The following is a 17,782-nucleotide window of genomic DNA, read 5'->3' as shown; positions in this document are numbered from 1 at the left end:
AAGCAACTCCCTCTGCTGAGGAAGAAAGTGAGAAGTGGTTGAAAGTTCCTGAAAAAGTAGAGAAAGTGGACCTTGAGTTTCGGAATAGATCAACATTTTGGGAAATACACGTATTTACTTTCTTGCCAAGAGTTCGATGAGAAGATTGATACCACACTCATATCTGTAGGTTCAATATGAAGCCGCAGCCAGCAGCCGCATAGCATAGCATAGCATAGCATAGCATAGCATAGCGACTGGAAAAGGAGAAACAACTAGCTTGACTGTCTAAAGTTAATACAGTACTAGCATTTTTCAATTTTACGAAGTCATAGATGTTCACAGGCTTTTCCTAGCCTGGTCCTACCAGACTTTCGTACATTTCATTTGTACAGAGAGTCTGGCCACTCTCCATTGATAAGTGTTAACTTCTTTGAAGGCGGGTACTCTGTTGAAGTTTAAAACTATTGGATCTGCCCAGAGCCACTATGGATCTGCCATAACCAATCGCTAACATTTCGTCGTGACGTATGTCATGCGCATGTGCAACAAGAGGGGAGACCGACAACAACTATCGGCTTAACATCGCTAGCGTTCGCCTTAGCCAACTCCTTCACCACTAACGAAGCGAGCTGGAAAATCTAACTTTTCACGAACCTTGTGGGGAGGAGGGCCACAACATCATGGCCACCAACAAAACTCAGCAAAGATTGTCCTTGCTCGGGTTTTAACTCCTGGATATTCTGCAGCGTTGCCACAACGGACCGAATGGCTTTGCTGGCATCTTTCTCAACCGCCATTACGGAACTACAACTCAAACTAGCGCACAACCTCAACGTTCTCAGCCACTCCCTCTGTTCGCTGATTGGACCGGTAAAGATTGACCAGAGAAAACCCGCAAATATACCGCAAACCCAGACGATGTACTGAAGGAAAATGAAAATTGAGCGAAAGTAAGTAGGAGGGCGGAGCCAGGCTTTTCAGAAAAAGAGGGTGATATTAAATTATGTGGGAAATATATATGGTCTGAGCTATATTGTTGATATTGTTTCAAGAGAGACAAGATTTAAAAAGATAAACATTTGGATGCTGTAACATATCTTCACAATACATCAGGGAAGTGGCTGGACTGGGTACAAATACTCCTCAAGTGTAACAATGTTTCCTCACTCACTTGTCAGTACATTTCCTTAGCTGTAATATTGAAATAATATTCAACCAGGCCTCGTCCCTTCTCCTTCCTGTTTTATCTCAATCGTTTGACCCTGCAACCATGTCAATATGCAACCTAGTAGTGTGCTGGGTGTGTATCCATCAAGCAGGGAGCAGCCCAGAGGCAGCCATCCTTCAGCCTTTAAGTGGTATTGGAACAGTATTGAGATCTGTGTAATTGGATTAGACCAACCTTAGTCCCCTCTCTATTCCACCAGTTCCCTCTGTGAAATCATAACTTAAGAGCTTTGACAATGGTAGTTTTGCTGTGCAGCAGCTGATGGGAATGTAACATGATCCCTGTCTGTAGCTCCTAGCCTCATCTTCCCTCCCTGAGGCAGGAAAACCCCAGCAGCGGCCTGACTGACAGCTTGACTCTGCCTGACTTTGACTGACAAGTGTACAGGATGTTGTGCAGCCTCAGACGGTTCTGAGTGGTCCAACTGATCTCAGGCCTCTGTGGCGATCATATGGAGCATTACAAAGAGGAGCACAGGAAGGGCTCAGATCAGTCTGGGAGGTCTATCACACCGGTTTGGCTTTATTCACATGACAGGTTACACAGAGGGCTGTGTTCTCTCTGGCTGCTCAGGCTTAAAAGACCTGTCAGACAGACACTTGTGTATCATCGCTCAGGTGTTAACCTGTTGCTCTGATAGCAAAGACACATAGGAAGACACAGTTAAAGTACAAAGAAGCACATGCAGACTGGTACATATGATGTGTGCATGCACACAAACACTCACAGAGCTTCTGTTACCAGCACAGCACAGTATATTGTAACCTCTCAACTAATAAGACCTAAAATAATCAAATAACAGAGTTGGGACACGTATACAGAATATTCCAGTGTGTATCATTAAATCATGTCATACTGTGGCTGGTGGCTAAAGGGGAAGTAATGCAGGGATTATTTATTGTCTGATGCATGAGATAGTATTAGTTATTAGATACTAGTATTAGATAGTGAATTTCATATTGTTTAGAGGACAACAAATTGAGAATGCTTTATTATCAATTATATGCAAATGAAAATGAATAAACTGAGCATCAGTTCTGGCAGGCCAAGTAGTCATGACGCTGCTAACGCTATTAGCCAACAACACGCTCACCAGATGATCTGCTCCAGCTGAGCTGCATCAGCTGATCTGCATCAGAACATCAGCTGGTCAACTTCCCTCGCTGCTAAATGGCTACGCTCAAACAGGGCGCCCTATTTAAAGCAGATTCAGTTTGCTCCTAAATGCTTGCTGCTTGCTTCTCTGCTCTCGCTCTCCTTGTCGTGTATAACGTGTCATTTGCTTTTATGTCATAGTTGCTGCTCTGTTCATGTGGGGGAATAGTTCAGCTCTCCCAGTCCTAAACGGTGTGAGCATTCCCTAATGCTGCTGCTGTCCTTTGACTCTCTTCTATTTCATGGTGTTCATGAAAGGTCAGAGGACTCCCTGAACAGAGCCATACCGCCAAAATTTAATTCAGAATTTATCAACTTGAATTGCAATTTATTCAATAAAAATTTCCTAAATCCTTTTTATTGTCATGTGTGTTCTTGACTTAATGGACCTGACAGATATATAAATATGTATCAGTTTGCTCTGTCCCCTTCTTAAATAAATTGAATTGAATTACAGGCCAGTTATTTCCGCCTCGTAGTTGTATGCCTCCGCCAACCAGTCAAGTTGCAGTTTACATCCATATCTGTCCAGACTCATATAATATATTTAGTGAAGACTTTGAACAATTTTGAAACTATACTAAGCAGCATTTTCCTAAAAAAAAAAAAGTAATCCCTGTCAATCATTGTGTATGACCCATTAGAAGTGTGTGGCGGTGTCTGTATCTGCACAGACCCTGCCCTCTGCCTGTACATTTTCTTCTCCTTTTGCTACGGATGTGAGGTCACATTGAACTTGACCTTTCACCACCAAAATCTAATCAGTTCATCTTTGATTCCAAATGGACGTTTATGCCAAATTTAAAGAAATTCCCTCAAGGTGTTCCTGAGACATTGCATTCACAAGAATGGGCGGACGGACAACCCAGAGACATATTAATAAAAAAGGAATTTAGTTATATTTAGAAAATATGTATTTATTATTCATTTATCATAAACTTTATTCTCCACATATTTTGAATTGTATCCTTGCTTATACACAAATTTCTGATTTTTGCATATTCAGCAGACCTGCTGTGGACTGACTAAAAGACTATCTAGATTACACTAGCAATGAATTGAAATAAATTGATTGAAAACGAACATTGTGTAGAATGTGTCTATTTTCCCTGTAATCAGTACCAAACGACTTACGTTTTTTTCAGCAAACTTGGAAACCATTAGGTTATTATTCGGTCTGTAAAAATTGTTAGCAAAAAATCCTCAAAAAACTTAATTTCCTGTTCACAATGTGCCTCAAATTAAAGATGGGTAATAATGGAACTTGCACAGAACAGGACAGATCAACCCACAGAAAACCTGGGGATAAGTTACTCTATGTAACTTAACTAAATTCATCAACCCTCCAGTCCAGGTGTCATCTGCAACTCACAGGGCCACTGAAATAAGCTAAAACGTTGAACATCAGAGGAAGCATTCCTGAATCATACAGCATTTCAACCTGCCTCTAAAAAACAAAGATTTATATGAAGTGTCCAGCGGCAGAATGCTAGCCTGTCAGCCTACCGGGGTTTGTGTTACATTTGAATTTTGTCACCGACCTGAGAATCAGATCATTGTTTGAGAAGACGGCTGGAGCCAGAGGCAAGAAAGAGAGAGCAGACAAGGACATGGAGTGGAAGAGATTAAGACAAGGGAAGGAAAAGAATAAACATGGAGGCTAATGCAGCTTCCATTTTGTTTCAGTAAGGGGAACTTTCAGTACATTGCAATTATATTTTATAGACATTCATTTTATAGTTATATAGTCTTTTTCGATATTGTTTTTATGAAAGCAAGTAGGCTACACATTGCTGCATTAGTTATGTCAAATGTTGATATTAGAGATGAAATTAAGTATACAGTCTTTTCCAAATGTTGCACGCCAAAAACTGTATCTTGCAGTAATAACCCCAGGTATAGCGTGAGCATGGGCAGGTAAGCAAGGGAAAACTCACCAACTGCATTTTTGTTTTTCACCCCTTTCCAAATAAGCAGAGTATTTAAATGATTACAATGTGTTGCTAATTTAGGAATTAAGGCTAAAGCAACTAAATCCATAGCGCTAAGAAATGCATCCCTCCCCACTTTATGCCAGTAACTGAGTATTTACAGTCAATGTGTATTTTCTCATTAGTAATATAAACATGAATTACAACGAATCACCCCGAGCAGTTTTTAAATAGGTTGCAGAAGAATAATTTCTTTTTGCATGCACGCACATGCCTGTGCACACATACACACACACATTTCCTATTTTGTTTTATGTGTGGCAAGGAATATTCAGGACTAAATAACCATTACAGGGGGTAGAAACGGGCCTGAATATAAAACGCTGTCAATACTGTGCCGAGCGGAGTTTGAGACCTTCTTATCTACAGACTGTATTAAGACATGGCTCCCCCCCCCCCCCCCGTAAGAATAATAAGTCCACATGAATTTATTCGCCAACAGTCTTGAATTTTTAGATTTAGTAGACAAAATAAATCATAATCTGTCTAAATGAAACTAACTTGTTGCATACTTTTTGTTCAGGTTTATATATTGTAATGACTCCCTGTTTCTTTCCATTGCTCGTTCTCTTTTGCAATTGTACCACTGAGTCTCTTTTCCTCTCTTCTCTGCTTTCTTCTTTTGATTTTTTCCCCAAAGTCTTTCTCTCCTCCAACTGCCAACTCCCCCCCGCTCCCTCTTTCCTTCTCTCCCGCTTGCTGCTCATTTTTAAATCTATGAATTTCTGAACATCATTTTCTTGATTTTTCCACGCCCCAGGGAGACATTCTCATTCCAGCCCTTCTCTTTTTTCCCCTCATTTCCTCCCTCCTGAGTGAATCTCTCAGACAGGATGTGAGGTGACAGTGTGGCCCATGGAGGTTAGGGTGGGTTTGGTTGTGGTGTGTGTGTGTGTGTGTGTGTGTGTGTGTGTGTGTGTGTGTGTGTGTGTGTGTGTGTGTGTGTGTGTGAGAGAAATGGAGAGGATGAAGGTGGGGGTATAGTACTGCCTCCACCTTTTCCAAAAAACGGGGGTGGGTGGATGGTCAGGACCCTTCCAAATCCAATCCTGCACATGACCACGGGAAACGTACAGTAACGCTTTTTTCCCCTTTCAGGATCCAAGCTGTAGAATTAACCGTGCCTTTGAGAGACTTCTGCTCCTTGGCATGAATGAGCCTCATCCCACAAGACCTCATGCTTTTAAAAGATAGACACTCCTGCCCCTTTAAAAGGTTTCAACTGTGTTAAAAACTGTCAAGCCAAGTATTTTTGTGACATGAATGCTTTTCTAATTTTTATGTACTGTATGATAAAGGGAAAATAAACATATCTGAATGCTGGGAAAGGTTTGAATTATACATCTTGAAAGCATATTACAGCCTCAACAATTTCAGTGTATGTGTGTTGCTCATGCACGATAAAGATGATCACAGTGATAAAAAGGAATCAGTGTGTGTAAATGTGTGTGCAGCTGTATGTGTATATGTGCATTGAATTGCATCAAATTGAATTAAATTGAATGTGGGTTGAGATGATGAGAATCGCTCAACTGATTAAAAAGAGTGCCTCACTGCCATTGTGGGGCGGGGGAATAAATTCAGATTTAAAAAAATTAATACAAATTCTTATCAGGTAATTTGGGAAATATATGCTGTCAACATGTCCTGTACTATTAAGTGTGAAGATAATTTGAACAAGTGAGACAGACTACTCAACAGGGTGCAACATTTTGATTTTAGAATCCACATTTCTAGTATTAAATACTGATATACAATATACAAACGCTCCTTTTCTTTATCTCTGGCTCCTAAAAATTAAAAATTGATTGGGTATACTTTTCTCATTTCCCTCCTTGTCACTCATCTTTCCTGCCTCCGTATCCCCCACTCTCTTCTTCTCTAAAGGGTTAGAGGTTCCCCACTGTGAGAGCGAAACTACTTTTTAACTAATCAAAGGGCTGTCTGAGCAGAACGCTGGTAATAATAATGCTCCAAAACCTTTGAAATAAACATTCCTCCGATGCATCACTCAAACTATCTTTCAAAATAAATATATATATACTGTATATATACAGTATATATAAAAGAACCCTCCAAACTTGTGCTGGGTAAAAAAATCAAAATTTTTATCACTGACAAAATATAATTGTATTTCAACAATAAATTACACTGCTTTCTACAAGAGTTAAAGGAAGGAATAAGCATGATCTCCTTCCATCAGAACTCTCCCAACAAACTATATATATATATATATATAAGTAAGATTAGGTTAAAGAGTTTTAAAAGAATATATTGAATACAATGAATTAAACTAATGCTAACCCTATTGAATGTAAATAAAGTACAGTGTGAACATAAGCAGCAGCAGTAAACAAATAGCTGAAACATGTCAGACTACAATAATGTCGGATATTGCACATTATTAATCGATTATTGCACTGACTAATTATTGCACATAATACTTACATTACAGAGATGTGATTATAGAGATGTGATATGGAAATATGTGTTGTGAGACCAGATTGACACTCCAAGTGTGTAAAACTCAGAGTGAGGAGTTACTGTATATAGTTTGATGGCCACAGGCAACGACCTCCTGTGGCGCTCTGTTGTGCATCGTCGTTGTAGTAGTCTCTCGCTGAAGATGATACCCATCTCAGCTAACATAAGCAGAATATTCTTCTCACAAAAATATTTTTTAAAAGATTGCACAAAGTCAGAGCTCAGAGAATGCAATGACGTGTTGTGTGTGTGTCTTGTGTTTTACATATCTTATAGTAGTGCATGTTTGTACACAGGTGCATCATCCTCTTACCTCTAGGGCTTTCCTCTTACTGTTGAGCAGCTTGGAGATGTCCCGTGCCACTCTCTCCACCAAGTCCTTGGGGTTGTTTCTCTTGATTTCAAACTGGCTCTTCTTCTCATTATAAATCTGCAGATGGAGAACATGGGGAATCAGAGGTCAAATTACAGGAGCCATTAGTTTAATTAAGAAGACCACATAGGAGCTGTTTGATTATTCTCAAGGTAGCACACAAGATGGTAAACATTTACTGTAGAGTAGACAGTATGCAGCCTGGCGTTATACCAATAAGCCTCAGCACTGTAGCAGCATTAAACACAGAACAGAGCCCTAATGGCAAAGCACTTAGCTAGCCAGCTGCAGTCTGGCAGTCAAGATCAAATTAAATAAACGCAAACTCCAGCAGATCCTCACTGCTGGGTAAACATCTTGTATCTCCACAATGTTAACTCCTTTGGAACTAACACAAGCAGCCTTATTCACAGCTTGGTGACAACACATTTGTGATTTAATCCAACAGGTTACTAAAAGTTATTCTAAACCAAACATGCCGGCTAATTGTGGTTACCTATAAAAGGATCATAATCCCCTAGTTTAAGTGCAAGGAATTACATCATTTTTAATCAGAAACAGCAATATATCAAGTGCTTTTACTGGGGCGTTACCAGAATGAAATATAGAAATTATAACAGACACAGACCACACAAAAACAAGTAAGAGAAATGGGTTTGGGATGTTTGGAAAATAGGGGCATCCAGAGGCAGAACAACAGATGCTTGGACCGCTGACAGAAACGTACTTGGAAGATTAGTCTGCTACCCCTGAAAGAACTGTGAAGGCTGACTCAGCGGCCCAGGCTCTATAGAATCTGTAGTCTACAACAGAGCACCACCCGAGGGATTACCACTTATCCTGCTGCCCTAAAACACTGCAAGACCCACTTTCACACCATAAAACCATTTTGTATAGTTATTCTGAAGAAAACCCAGGAAAAGCCTGTTGGTTGCTGAATATTTTTAAGCAATTAGGGTCTTTTTAAAGCTTAAATTAAATGCTGCAATTATTCAAGGTTGTATGTCTAGTTAATTGCACTTACTTTGAGGTACTATAAACTCACTTATTTAATCAATCATTTACTCAAGTAATTACACACACTTTAAACCCTTCTTACATGATGATATGATGCAATGCATGCAAAGTACGGGGTGTTCTAGGGGATCTGTGACCCCCTAATTAACACCCCTGAAGATGTTAACATCAGATTTTTCTATTTATTTATATTGTAAAATGTATTTTCATGTTTAAACATTGAGAGGTGAAGAGTAATGACAGGCAGCAGATGTAGCCCATATTGGTGCTGCAGGTACCGGCACTGGCTGTAAAATCTGCAAACTATAAAAGTAATACAAGCAAAATAACACATTGGAGAACAAAGTTTGTAAGAGGTTGAATTCAAGTTCCTGTTGTTTTCTCAGCCATGCCTGAGATTAGCGCTCTCATTAACAGCAGTCTGTTAATGAACTCATTGGTTTTTCAGCATACATCTGACAATCAAACATGCTGACCTTTAGAACGTTTCTCAGGGCTTTTGTTTCACTTCTTGTGTGGTTCAAAACATGAGTATTAAAATATATTTATCTTTTTTAATTAAATCACCAAAGCTCTTCTCAGGCCTGAGTAATATGCCAACCATAAAGTAGATTGATATCACAGATTATTGAATAAAAAGGAGTCTAGTCCAACATTATCTAGTAAAACATAGATGTAAAACTGTGTGTCACACAGAGATAACTGATATAATCACAAGTTGTGAGTAAGGCTGCAACAAATCTCAGGGGAAGAAGGTACAGCATAATGGTCAACCATACCACATAAAGAGATTTTTATTAGTGTGCATTTCATGTCAACTAGACCGAAAACGTCTGGAATATGCTGTTTTTGTTTCAATGTTGAGAAGCAGTGGTTCATTGTGTTTGTTCCATACTGCATGATGTGGCTAGTTGGTTTTCATTTGCCAAAGTGACACAACCAGATGTAACCATTTCTTCTGAAGTGCGCAAGTGTGACTTTCATTCCAGTTACAGAGATTACTATTTACAAATGAAGACTTTGCAGTGAGATAACGCAAAGCTTGACTATCTGCATCAATTGTTATATTTATTGGTCTACTGTAGTGTGAGCATAATTACAACCATCATCACCAAATCTGTGAAGCAATGCCTTCTTACGTGTCACTAAACAACTGGGGACACCCTATACTTATTTTTGATTTTCAGCCATTGAATGAGACACATACTACACAGTTTGACAACAAAGTGCAAGTAATGATTATGCCCTAAAAAAAAGTAAATGATAGAGGTACTGTAAAAACAAAACACGTGTGGCCTGTACATTTTGCAAAACAAACTGGAGGTGAGTATTCGCAGCATGGCAGCCTGTCAGTCTCCTGCAGGGCCACTGCTATTTGTGGGCTGATCAGTTGGGTCTGTTCACAATGAGCAAGTCATTGTTTGTATTTATCATGTTATTAAGTTAAGTAATCCTCGTGACCTTTTAGTCACTATCCAGGATGTTTGAGATTCAATCCCCACACACGACAGCGCCCACGTCAATTAGATCAAACCTGATTGAAATCAGCACATCGCCTGATTCTGAAGTCACATGATTGAATGTTTATAAACCAAATCTTCTCATATTTGCCAAAGTAACAATCTCTTGATTTGGTATGAAATATTATGTCTGTGGAGTTGATGTGTTGATGTGCAGCAATTAGGAAAAGAAAACACTGGCGTTCATACGATCTGTCTCTGTCGAGCTGAAGGCTGGGCAGGCAGCCAGAGGCAGTTTCCCTCCACCGGCCCACTGAGCAGGCAAACCTGGCCCCAGAAGCTTAGACCATGCCAACGGAGCACTCTGACGAGATTGCCTGGTATCTTATTTTGGCCGCCCTCTCAGGGATAAGGGATCCTGCTTAGTTTCAAACAACACTTTAAACTACTTCTCAAAGTGAAATGTGAAGGTGAAGCCTGCATACTCCATCATGATGCAACAAAAAGACATCTTATTAAATATTTTTTGAAGAGTAAGACAGGTAGTTCAATCATTTTAGTTTTGTTTCTATGAGGTAGTCTGCAATTCAACAGTCCATGCACGCACACACACACTTGCACACAAAGGAATTACGGTAGTCATCACCCCTCGGTTCTAAATGAGGCTCAGACCTGAGTCCAATCACATGAGTATTTACGCACATGAACATACCAACACATTTGCAAATACACACAGAGTTACACACACCGTGACACACACCATTTCAGAGGGCTTTTTCTCAAGGTGGAAGAAGCCATTAATGGAATCTTATTAAACCATAAAACAAGAGCAAAGTTTTCTCCGCTCCATTGACGGACTACAAACCCCTGACTCTTTTAAGCAATGCATTTTTCAAGTCGATTTAAAAACCATGTCAAATATGTTTTTAAATCAATATTCATTCCCTTAATGTGCGGTAGTGCTCTCTGGGTCTGCCTCTCTCTGGAAGATTCATGGCTCTCTCTGGGACATTACAGGCAGAGCCTTCTCTACTCTGAGCTTAAACGAAACGCAAAAGACAAAGAAAGAGATCAATAAGACTCATACTGCTTCATGTGGGGATTCCAAAATATATATTCATTTGTATAAAGTCCACCTTTGTTTTTGTAAACCCTTTGCAGGAAAAAAAAGGAGCTGAGGGAGTATTTTTTAGGGAAAGAAACTAACTTCCATTACACAGTCCTGCATTCTCCCTCTATATTTGAAATCATTCCAATGCACTGTATTATGATGTAGTCCCTGCTACTACAATCATCAAAGAGCCTCATTAGGAAATACACTGCTTAATTACCTCCTCAACGCATAGAGCCAGCAAACCATTGACAAATTAAGTCAACCACTGTGGTTCAAAATGTATGAAAATAACGCATGCAGAGTTGCTGTGCAGACGGAGCAAACTATGTTGCTTCAGCAGCTTGTTTAAGTCACAGTGAGTCACGGCAATGCCAGTAAATTTGTCTTAAAGTGATGGTTTGGAGTAATTTCACCCTAGGGTCCTTTGCACCATGACCTCGAGCCAAACACCCCCCCAGAAGCTTTTTTCACCTGGGTCTAACATTGGGAGAGTTAGCGTAGAGTATCGTTATCAGTTGAATAGCTTATTAGCGCAGGGGCTAATGGACCCACGTTTGTATCTTGTAAATGACCCCACTAATAATGCCCGAAATGATACCCAACTTCTACACTAGTACAAATAGGTTATGTACTCATAAAATGATGGATTGGAAAGTTTGTAAGTACACCAGAAGTTTATGAACACTTGCCTGCTCTCTTCTGCTCTCTGTTGCTTCTGCTGCTGCTGCTGTTGCTGCTACCTGCAGTTAGACGAGTGCTTAGGGCCGTCTACAAATTACTACACCGAAAAGAGATACAACAAAAATATTTATTAATTTAATGATTAAATAAGGTAATGTCTCCAAACTTATCTCAGTTATTACTTGTCTCCTGCTAGTTATACTACAGCACTTACTTTAAAAAAAAAAGTTAAATTAAAAAATATTTTTGTTGCATCTTTTTTTGGTGTTGTAATTTGTAGACGGCCCTAAGCACTTGTCTTACTGCCGGCAGCAGCAACAACAGCATAGAGCAGAAGCCAGCAGGCAAGTGTTCATAAACTTCTGGTGTACTTACAAACTTTCCAATCCATCGTTTTATGAGTACGTAACCTATATGTACTACTGTAGACGTTTGGTATCATTTCGGGCATTATTAGTGGGGTCATTTACCAGATACAAACGTGGGTCCATTAGCCCCTGCGCTAAGCTATTTAGCTGATAACGCTACTCTACGCTAACTCTCCCAATGTTAGACCCAGGTGGAAAAAGCTTCTCGGGGGGTGTTTGGCTCGAGGTCATGATGCAAAGGACCCTAGGGTGAAATTACTCCGAACCATCACTTTAAGTGTGGTTACAGTTTTCAAAACTTCACGCAGACAGTGTTTGCTGCAATATAATATAACGGCGAGATCACGATGCAGTTAACTTTACACTTCCGAGACAGAGAGGCACAACAACGTTCTCTATGCCCTGGTGACTGACTGACAGGCTGAAGGTTGTAGGGCAAGGCAACTTTATTTACATACATTTCAGCAATGAGGCAATTCAAAGTGCTTTACATAACATTAAAGAGCAATTAAAAGTGGTCATGAAAATAAAACAGGCTAAAATAGAATAATATACAAATACAAGAATAAAAGTGCAGTGTAAGAAATGTATAATTATTAGATTTTTTACGTTGTAGGGGTGGGAGGGGAGAGGGGGGTGTTTTAATTTGTGTAGTATGTAAAATGTTCTAAATAAATAACAAAATGTTCTAAGTAAATAGGAATTATTTTTACAACTAAAATAATTTTTTTGTTATTACAGAGGGAAAGTACTGTAAAAAGGTACGTAAAAATGTGAACGTAACCAACCCTACTCGTCACTTTTAAATCGTTTGTGTGGCAGCATTTTGGATTCCCGGTGGAAACGCCGCAGTTATTAGGTCTGAGGAGGTTAGTTATACAGGAGAGAAGCCATTTGAGTTTGTGGCAAAACCTTTTACAGTGCTCGTTTTTCATTTTTTGACTTTCGATTGAATAAAAGTCATATTTCGTAATTTACGTCATACATTTTATTAAAAATAGAGTTAAAATCTCGTCTCGTCTTGTGAAGCCAATATTGTGTACCGTTTCGTCTCGTGAGCAGAGTGTATTTTCACACCCCTAATGGATTCTGTTACACCTTACCTTCTATGCTGTTTGCCAGAGGACAGAAAATAAAACCAAACAGGGCTAGGCAATAATTTAACCTGGCCATTCATCATCTCTCAATATAACTTTGTGCCAAAAGTTCCATATTGAGATACTGTTTTGTGGTTCATAGTTCTATCTGAATGAATAAGATTCAATTTAACCAAAATCTTTCCCAGCATATTATCTTGAATATGTGACAATGTTGAGATTTTGTTGTACTAAAAACACACAATCTGAACAATTTCCCTCAAACTTTTTAAATAGTTTTAAAAAATGTTGTAACACACTGCACTGATGTCAACATGTCAAGCTTTGATAGTTATTGTGATAGTTATTGTTCTGAATTGTCTTTCAATACCCCCAATTGAGACAGCTAACCAAGACAAGGTCATTGTTTTCCTCTGCAGACTTCGAAAAGGTCATCCATGCTTTTATCGCTTCAAGACTTGATTTTTGCAACGCACTTTATTCTGGTATCAGCAGGCGAAACATCCAAAGACTGCAGTTGATTCAAAACGCTGTTGCCAGGCTTATAACTCACACTAAGAGAAGTGATCACATCACACCAATCCCTGCTGCTCTTCACTGGTGACCTGTGAGTTTTAGAATTGATTTCAAGATTATAAAATCTCAACTTGTCAACAAAGGTGACCAGATTTAGCTGTCCGGGCCCCTCAGCTGTGGAACTCCCTGTCTGAGAATCTCAGGCTGGCAAACTTAGTAATCTTCCTTAACATCTCTTCTTAAGACTCACTTTGATCTTATGGCTTTTTCTTAACCAATGCTATTTGTTGTAAATATTTAAATTATTATATATTGTTATATCTTAAGTTCTAATTTCTGGATCTTATTTACCTCTCTCTTTTATTCTAAAGCACATCATACCTTTGTTTTTAAAAGGTGCAAAATAAATAAAGCTATTATAATTATTATTATTATTATTATTATCATTATTATTATTATTATTATTATTATTATTATTATTATTATTATGTCCACATTACCCACCACTACATTTACATAAGTCTAACCAATGACAGATCAGTATCGTATACCTGAGCTGGCATGTGCTTCCTAAGTGTAAATGGGCATAAAAGCAGTGTACTGTATCCGCCTACACAGATTGTCCTCCTGTCCAGTGACCTATGTCTATTGTATATTTTGTACTGCCACATAAACAGCAATGGTATCAGTTTCTCTGTCATTTTGTATGGGAAACACTATGTTTTCCTGAGGAAAGACCATTTTGCTCTTTTCATCACTCTACATGGACTAATAAAAATACAAAGAGAGACCAATAAAGATAGATAGCACTGTAGGTTGCTTATCTCTATGACAGGTTGGCCATTAAAAGCTCCTGTAACAGGCAGTTGAGGTCCCTGTCCATTCTGGGAGAAGATTGAACTGTGCTGTCAACCAGACAGAGCTCCAGCCCAGAAAGTAGCAGCCGGCCAATGTGTATTAGGTTGGAGGATCGCTGGGTGCAGACTGACAGCAGGTGGTAATGCTGGCCTGAGGAGCTTTAAATCCCCTTTAGCTAGAGGTTGGAGATGAGTGACCATCATCACTGAAGGGCCATAAGCACATCAGCCTGCCTGAAATTATATTTGAGGGCTTTAGAGCTTGACTCACTCCAAGGTAATGGGGCAGCTGCAGGAGAAAAACCAATCACTGTGGCAGGAAACTTTACTCAGAATCATATGCAGTGTTTGAGTTGATGCAAAGCACTTGTATGTACTTGTAAAAGAAATAAACAGTAACAGTAAAAAAAACAAAAAACTAACAGAAGTAATAAAGAAACAAGATTATTGTTTATAAAAATGTAAAACAATCTTGCTATTAAGAGCAAATTGTATCTAATCACATATTAGGTGTATATTACAGCAAACTTGCTATCCAACTACATCTAAGTATCACTGGAGATAAGTACTGTAGCTCAAACTGGTACTGGTGTGCAGTACTTAAGTAACCGCCTTCGCAGTGTACGTCCCCACAATAGAGCAAACGTTCTAAAGGTCGTATACCCACCAATGTATTCATTTATTTACTTGAAAACATATTTGATTGAAAGATTATGGGCACGGTTACAACCTATTTATATTATACACACGTCAGCTCTAAGTAGCATTTTACAATATAAAAAAGAACATACTCAAAACAGTAAAAAAGAAATTGAAAAAAAGGGAATTAAAAAGATGTGACTGTTTTGTGGTGCCCGTCCTTTTTGTAAAGAGAAATGATAATTCATGGATTGGAAAGGCTGTGGAGCAAATTAGCAGTGTTAATCAGTTATGCTGTTGGCTTGAGGCTGTGACGCCTGGACAGCTTTCTGTGTAGGCCTGTCATTCTCAGAGGAAAAGAGAAGAGGTGGCTCTGCAGAGTGCCACTGACAGCCAATCCAACCTTATGCTGCTAACGCTCACACAGGACACGACAGAAATGACTATGCCAATCGCGACCAATATGCTTGATCTGGCAGTCAGGACAGTGAAGTACACACTGAAAAATCACACACACACACACACACACACACACACACACACACAGTGAGACATGCAAATGCACACGTGCGCAAACTCACATTCACGCCCTCTGTGCAGCTCATACATGTCACCCATACTCACATTCTCATCATTAGCCATGATGACTGGTTCCAGTGTGCCAAGCTCTGAGTGTCACTGTAAACACACAGATGAGAAGACAGAGGGTGGCGAGACTCCAGAAAATCACTGTTAAAAAGTGCTTTGCAGATTCAGCTGGCTTCCAACACGTCAAGTCAAGTCAATCCCCATACTCAAAAAAATTCACAGCACAGGAATTTCAAAACCAACTGGTGTTATCGCACAAAGCTTGGATTTTTTCAAAATGTCCTCTTGTCATCAACGCAGCAGAGGAAAGTCAAAACCGTAAAAATGATAACAAATGAAAAAGATTTACGTCTGCTTCTGCCACTTTGTATAAAGACTTATTTGTTGACTTTTTCGCTATGTTCGCTGGTAGTACTGATGTTCTTTGGTAGTGTTGATGTTATTGTCCCTTCGCCTGTGTCTGAGAGAGAGGACTGCTTATCTCTCTGTGAAGTCAGCCACAATAGGCCGCGTCTGGCTGCTGCAGCGCGGAGGTTGACAGAGACAGATGTCACATCATTAAGGAATATTAGTGGGCTCTGCCGAGCAGACCCGGCTTCAACAGGCCCCGGGAAGAGTTCAATAAGAGAGAACACATAGGGAGCAGCAGCCCCTCAGAGGAGCTCGATAAGACACAACACACCAGAAGCCTATCATAGCTCAATAGGACTGGAAGCCTCCAGAGGAGTCCAGTCAGATGCAGAAAAAGCAGAAACATTGACTGCTATTGTGAAGCTAGCGTCTCAGGGGAGGTTTTCCGTCCTAATGTGACAGAGGAGAAAAAGAGGCCGATCAGTGTGTCAGAAATGGACAACATGTATACAGCTAATCTGCCACCTGCTTTGAAGGCATATACAGTACTCCCTTTGACTGTCTACCAGGGCTTGGCACTCCATCATGCCAACAGAATAAAAATAATAAAGTCTGCCAAGTGATATCTAAGTAAGTATGTGATTGAATATCAGCCAAAGACAAGAAATCTGAAGCCTGATTTGCATTTACAATATTTCCTTTAAAAAAAATGTATTCAGTGAATGCAACAGCACATGGACCGCTCGATTATCCAACGTAGCAAACGTAGCAAACGTTACTGGCGAAGTCTGCCAAGCTCTGGATTCATCCACATGTTGATGTATGGGGCTCTGCATTTAAAGTGTTTGGTGGATGGTGTCTTTCTTTTTTTTGGGTATTTTGAAAAACAAAGAGCAAAAGTGTTAGGAAAACAGTGTTTATGTGCTCTAACATAAGCTGCAATCGTCAACTCTGGTCTTTGACGCTATCAGAGTTAGGCTAACATTAGCAGCTCTGTCCTGCTCTTTACTGCATTTGGGAAAGTTTACACTCCAGCAACTACATCCAACGTTACCAGAGATAATGTGATTGGTTAGCCTTCATCCGACATGCAACAATTACTATGGGGTGTAGAGGCTAATGAATGGTTAATTGATACTTACACACAACTACTAGTTGGTAGGTCCTGTTAATTGTGAAATGACAGCTATTTACAGGCTGAGATATCCAAGGCCCACAGATTAATGTTGCACATACAGTATCTACTGTTGATAAAAGATGTGTAAATAACCAATTTCTAATAGAAAGTCAGTTAAATGTAAAAGAAACACACAGGGTGCCAGTGCCAAGTAACGGGCTGCATCCGGGCACTCATCATATAAAACAAAGGCTGGGCTAAATATTTACATACACCCTTTGGGGAGAGTTTGAGATTAGAGAGAGAAAGAAACAGAAAGATAACATGAAGGGGGGGGGGGGGGTAGAGTGGGTTGGCTTCTGTAACATTATCAGAGGGATTGTCAGCTGGTGATACAAACAGGTCTGAACAAAGAGAAACATTATTTAATCACAAACAACCGCAACCATACACACGTGAACAAACACCCCACAGAGACAGGACTTTGCATACACTCAGCCTTGCCTAATCTCCTCGCTGAAATAGCGTTTTCACCTGCAGGTGCTGTACAGTCTCATTCAAATGTAATCAGTGTATTTAAACTTGCTGTCTTCACTGCTTCATTCCATCTTACCACCATCCTAAGTGATGTGATTATCATCTTCATCCAGAGCTCACTTGTGTCATATTATACAAGCTCTGAAGGCTGTTGGAAGTGCTTGTACCGGTAATTGTAGTTTTAGTGATTGCCACGGCTTGGAGATTCGAAATCAAAGAGCCGTGAC

At 39.7% G+C, this 17,782-nt stretch overlaps 1 protein-coding gene across 5 annotated transcripts in view; it reads right to left on the bottom strand.

Annotated features, from left to right (window-relative positions):
• The window catches only part of cacna2d2a (calcium channel, voltage-dependent, alpha 2/delta subunit 2a), a 155,221-nt gene that overhangs the window by 98,330 nt on the left and 39,109 nt on the right, over window positions 1–17,782 (bottom strand). For 4 of the 5 annotated variants that reach the window (XM_028574757.1, XM_028574755.1, XM_028574756.1 and 1 more), the window contains one exon: window positions 7,154–7,270. In XM_028574757.1, coding sequence (XP_028430558.1) covers window positions 7,154–7,270 — 117 coding nt within the window. Of the gene's footprint in view, window positions 1–7,153; window positions 7,271–17,782 lie in introns of those variants that run through there. The other variant, XM_028574758.1, reaches the window with a different exon arrangement.

Source organism: Perca flavescens, chromosome 4 (genome assembly GCF_004354835.1).
Source record: "Perca flavescens isolate YP-PL-M2 chromosome 4, PFLA_1.0, whole genome shotgun sequence".
NCBI lineage: Eukaryota > Metazoa > Chordata > Actinopteri > Perciformes > Percidae > Perca > Perca flavescens.
This window is presented reverse-complemented; position numbering and strand designations above follow the sequence as displayed.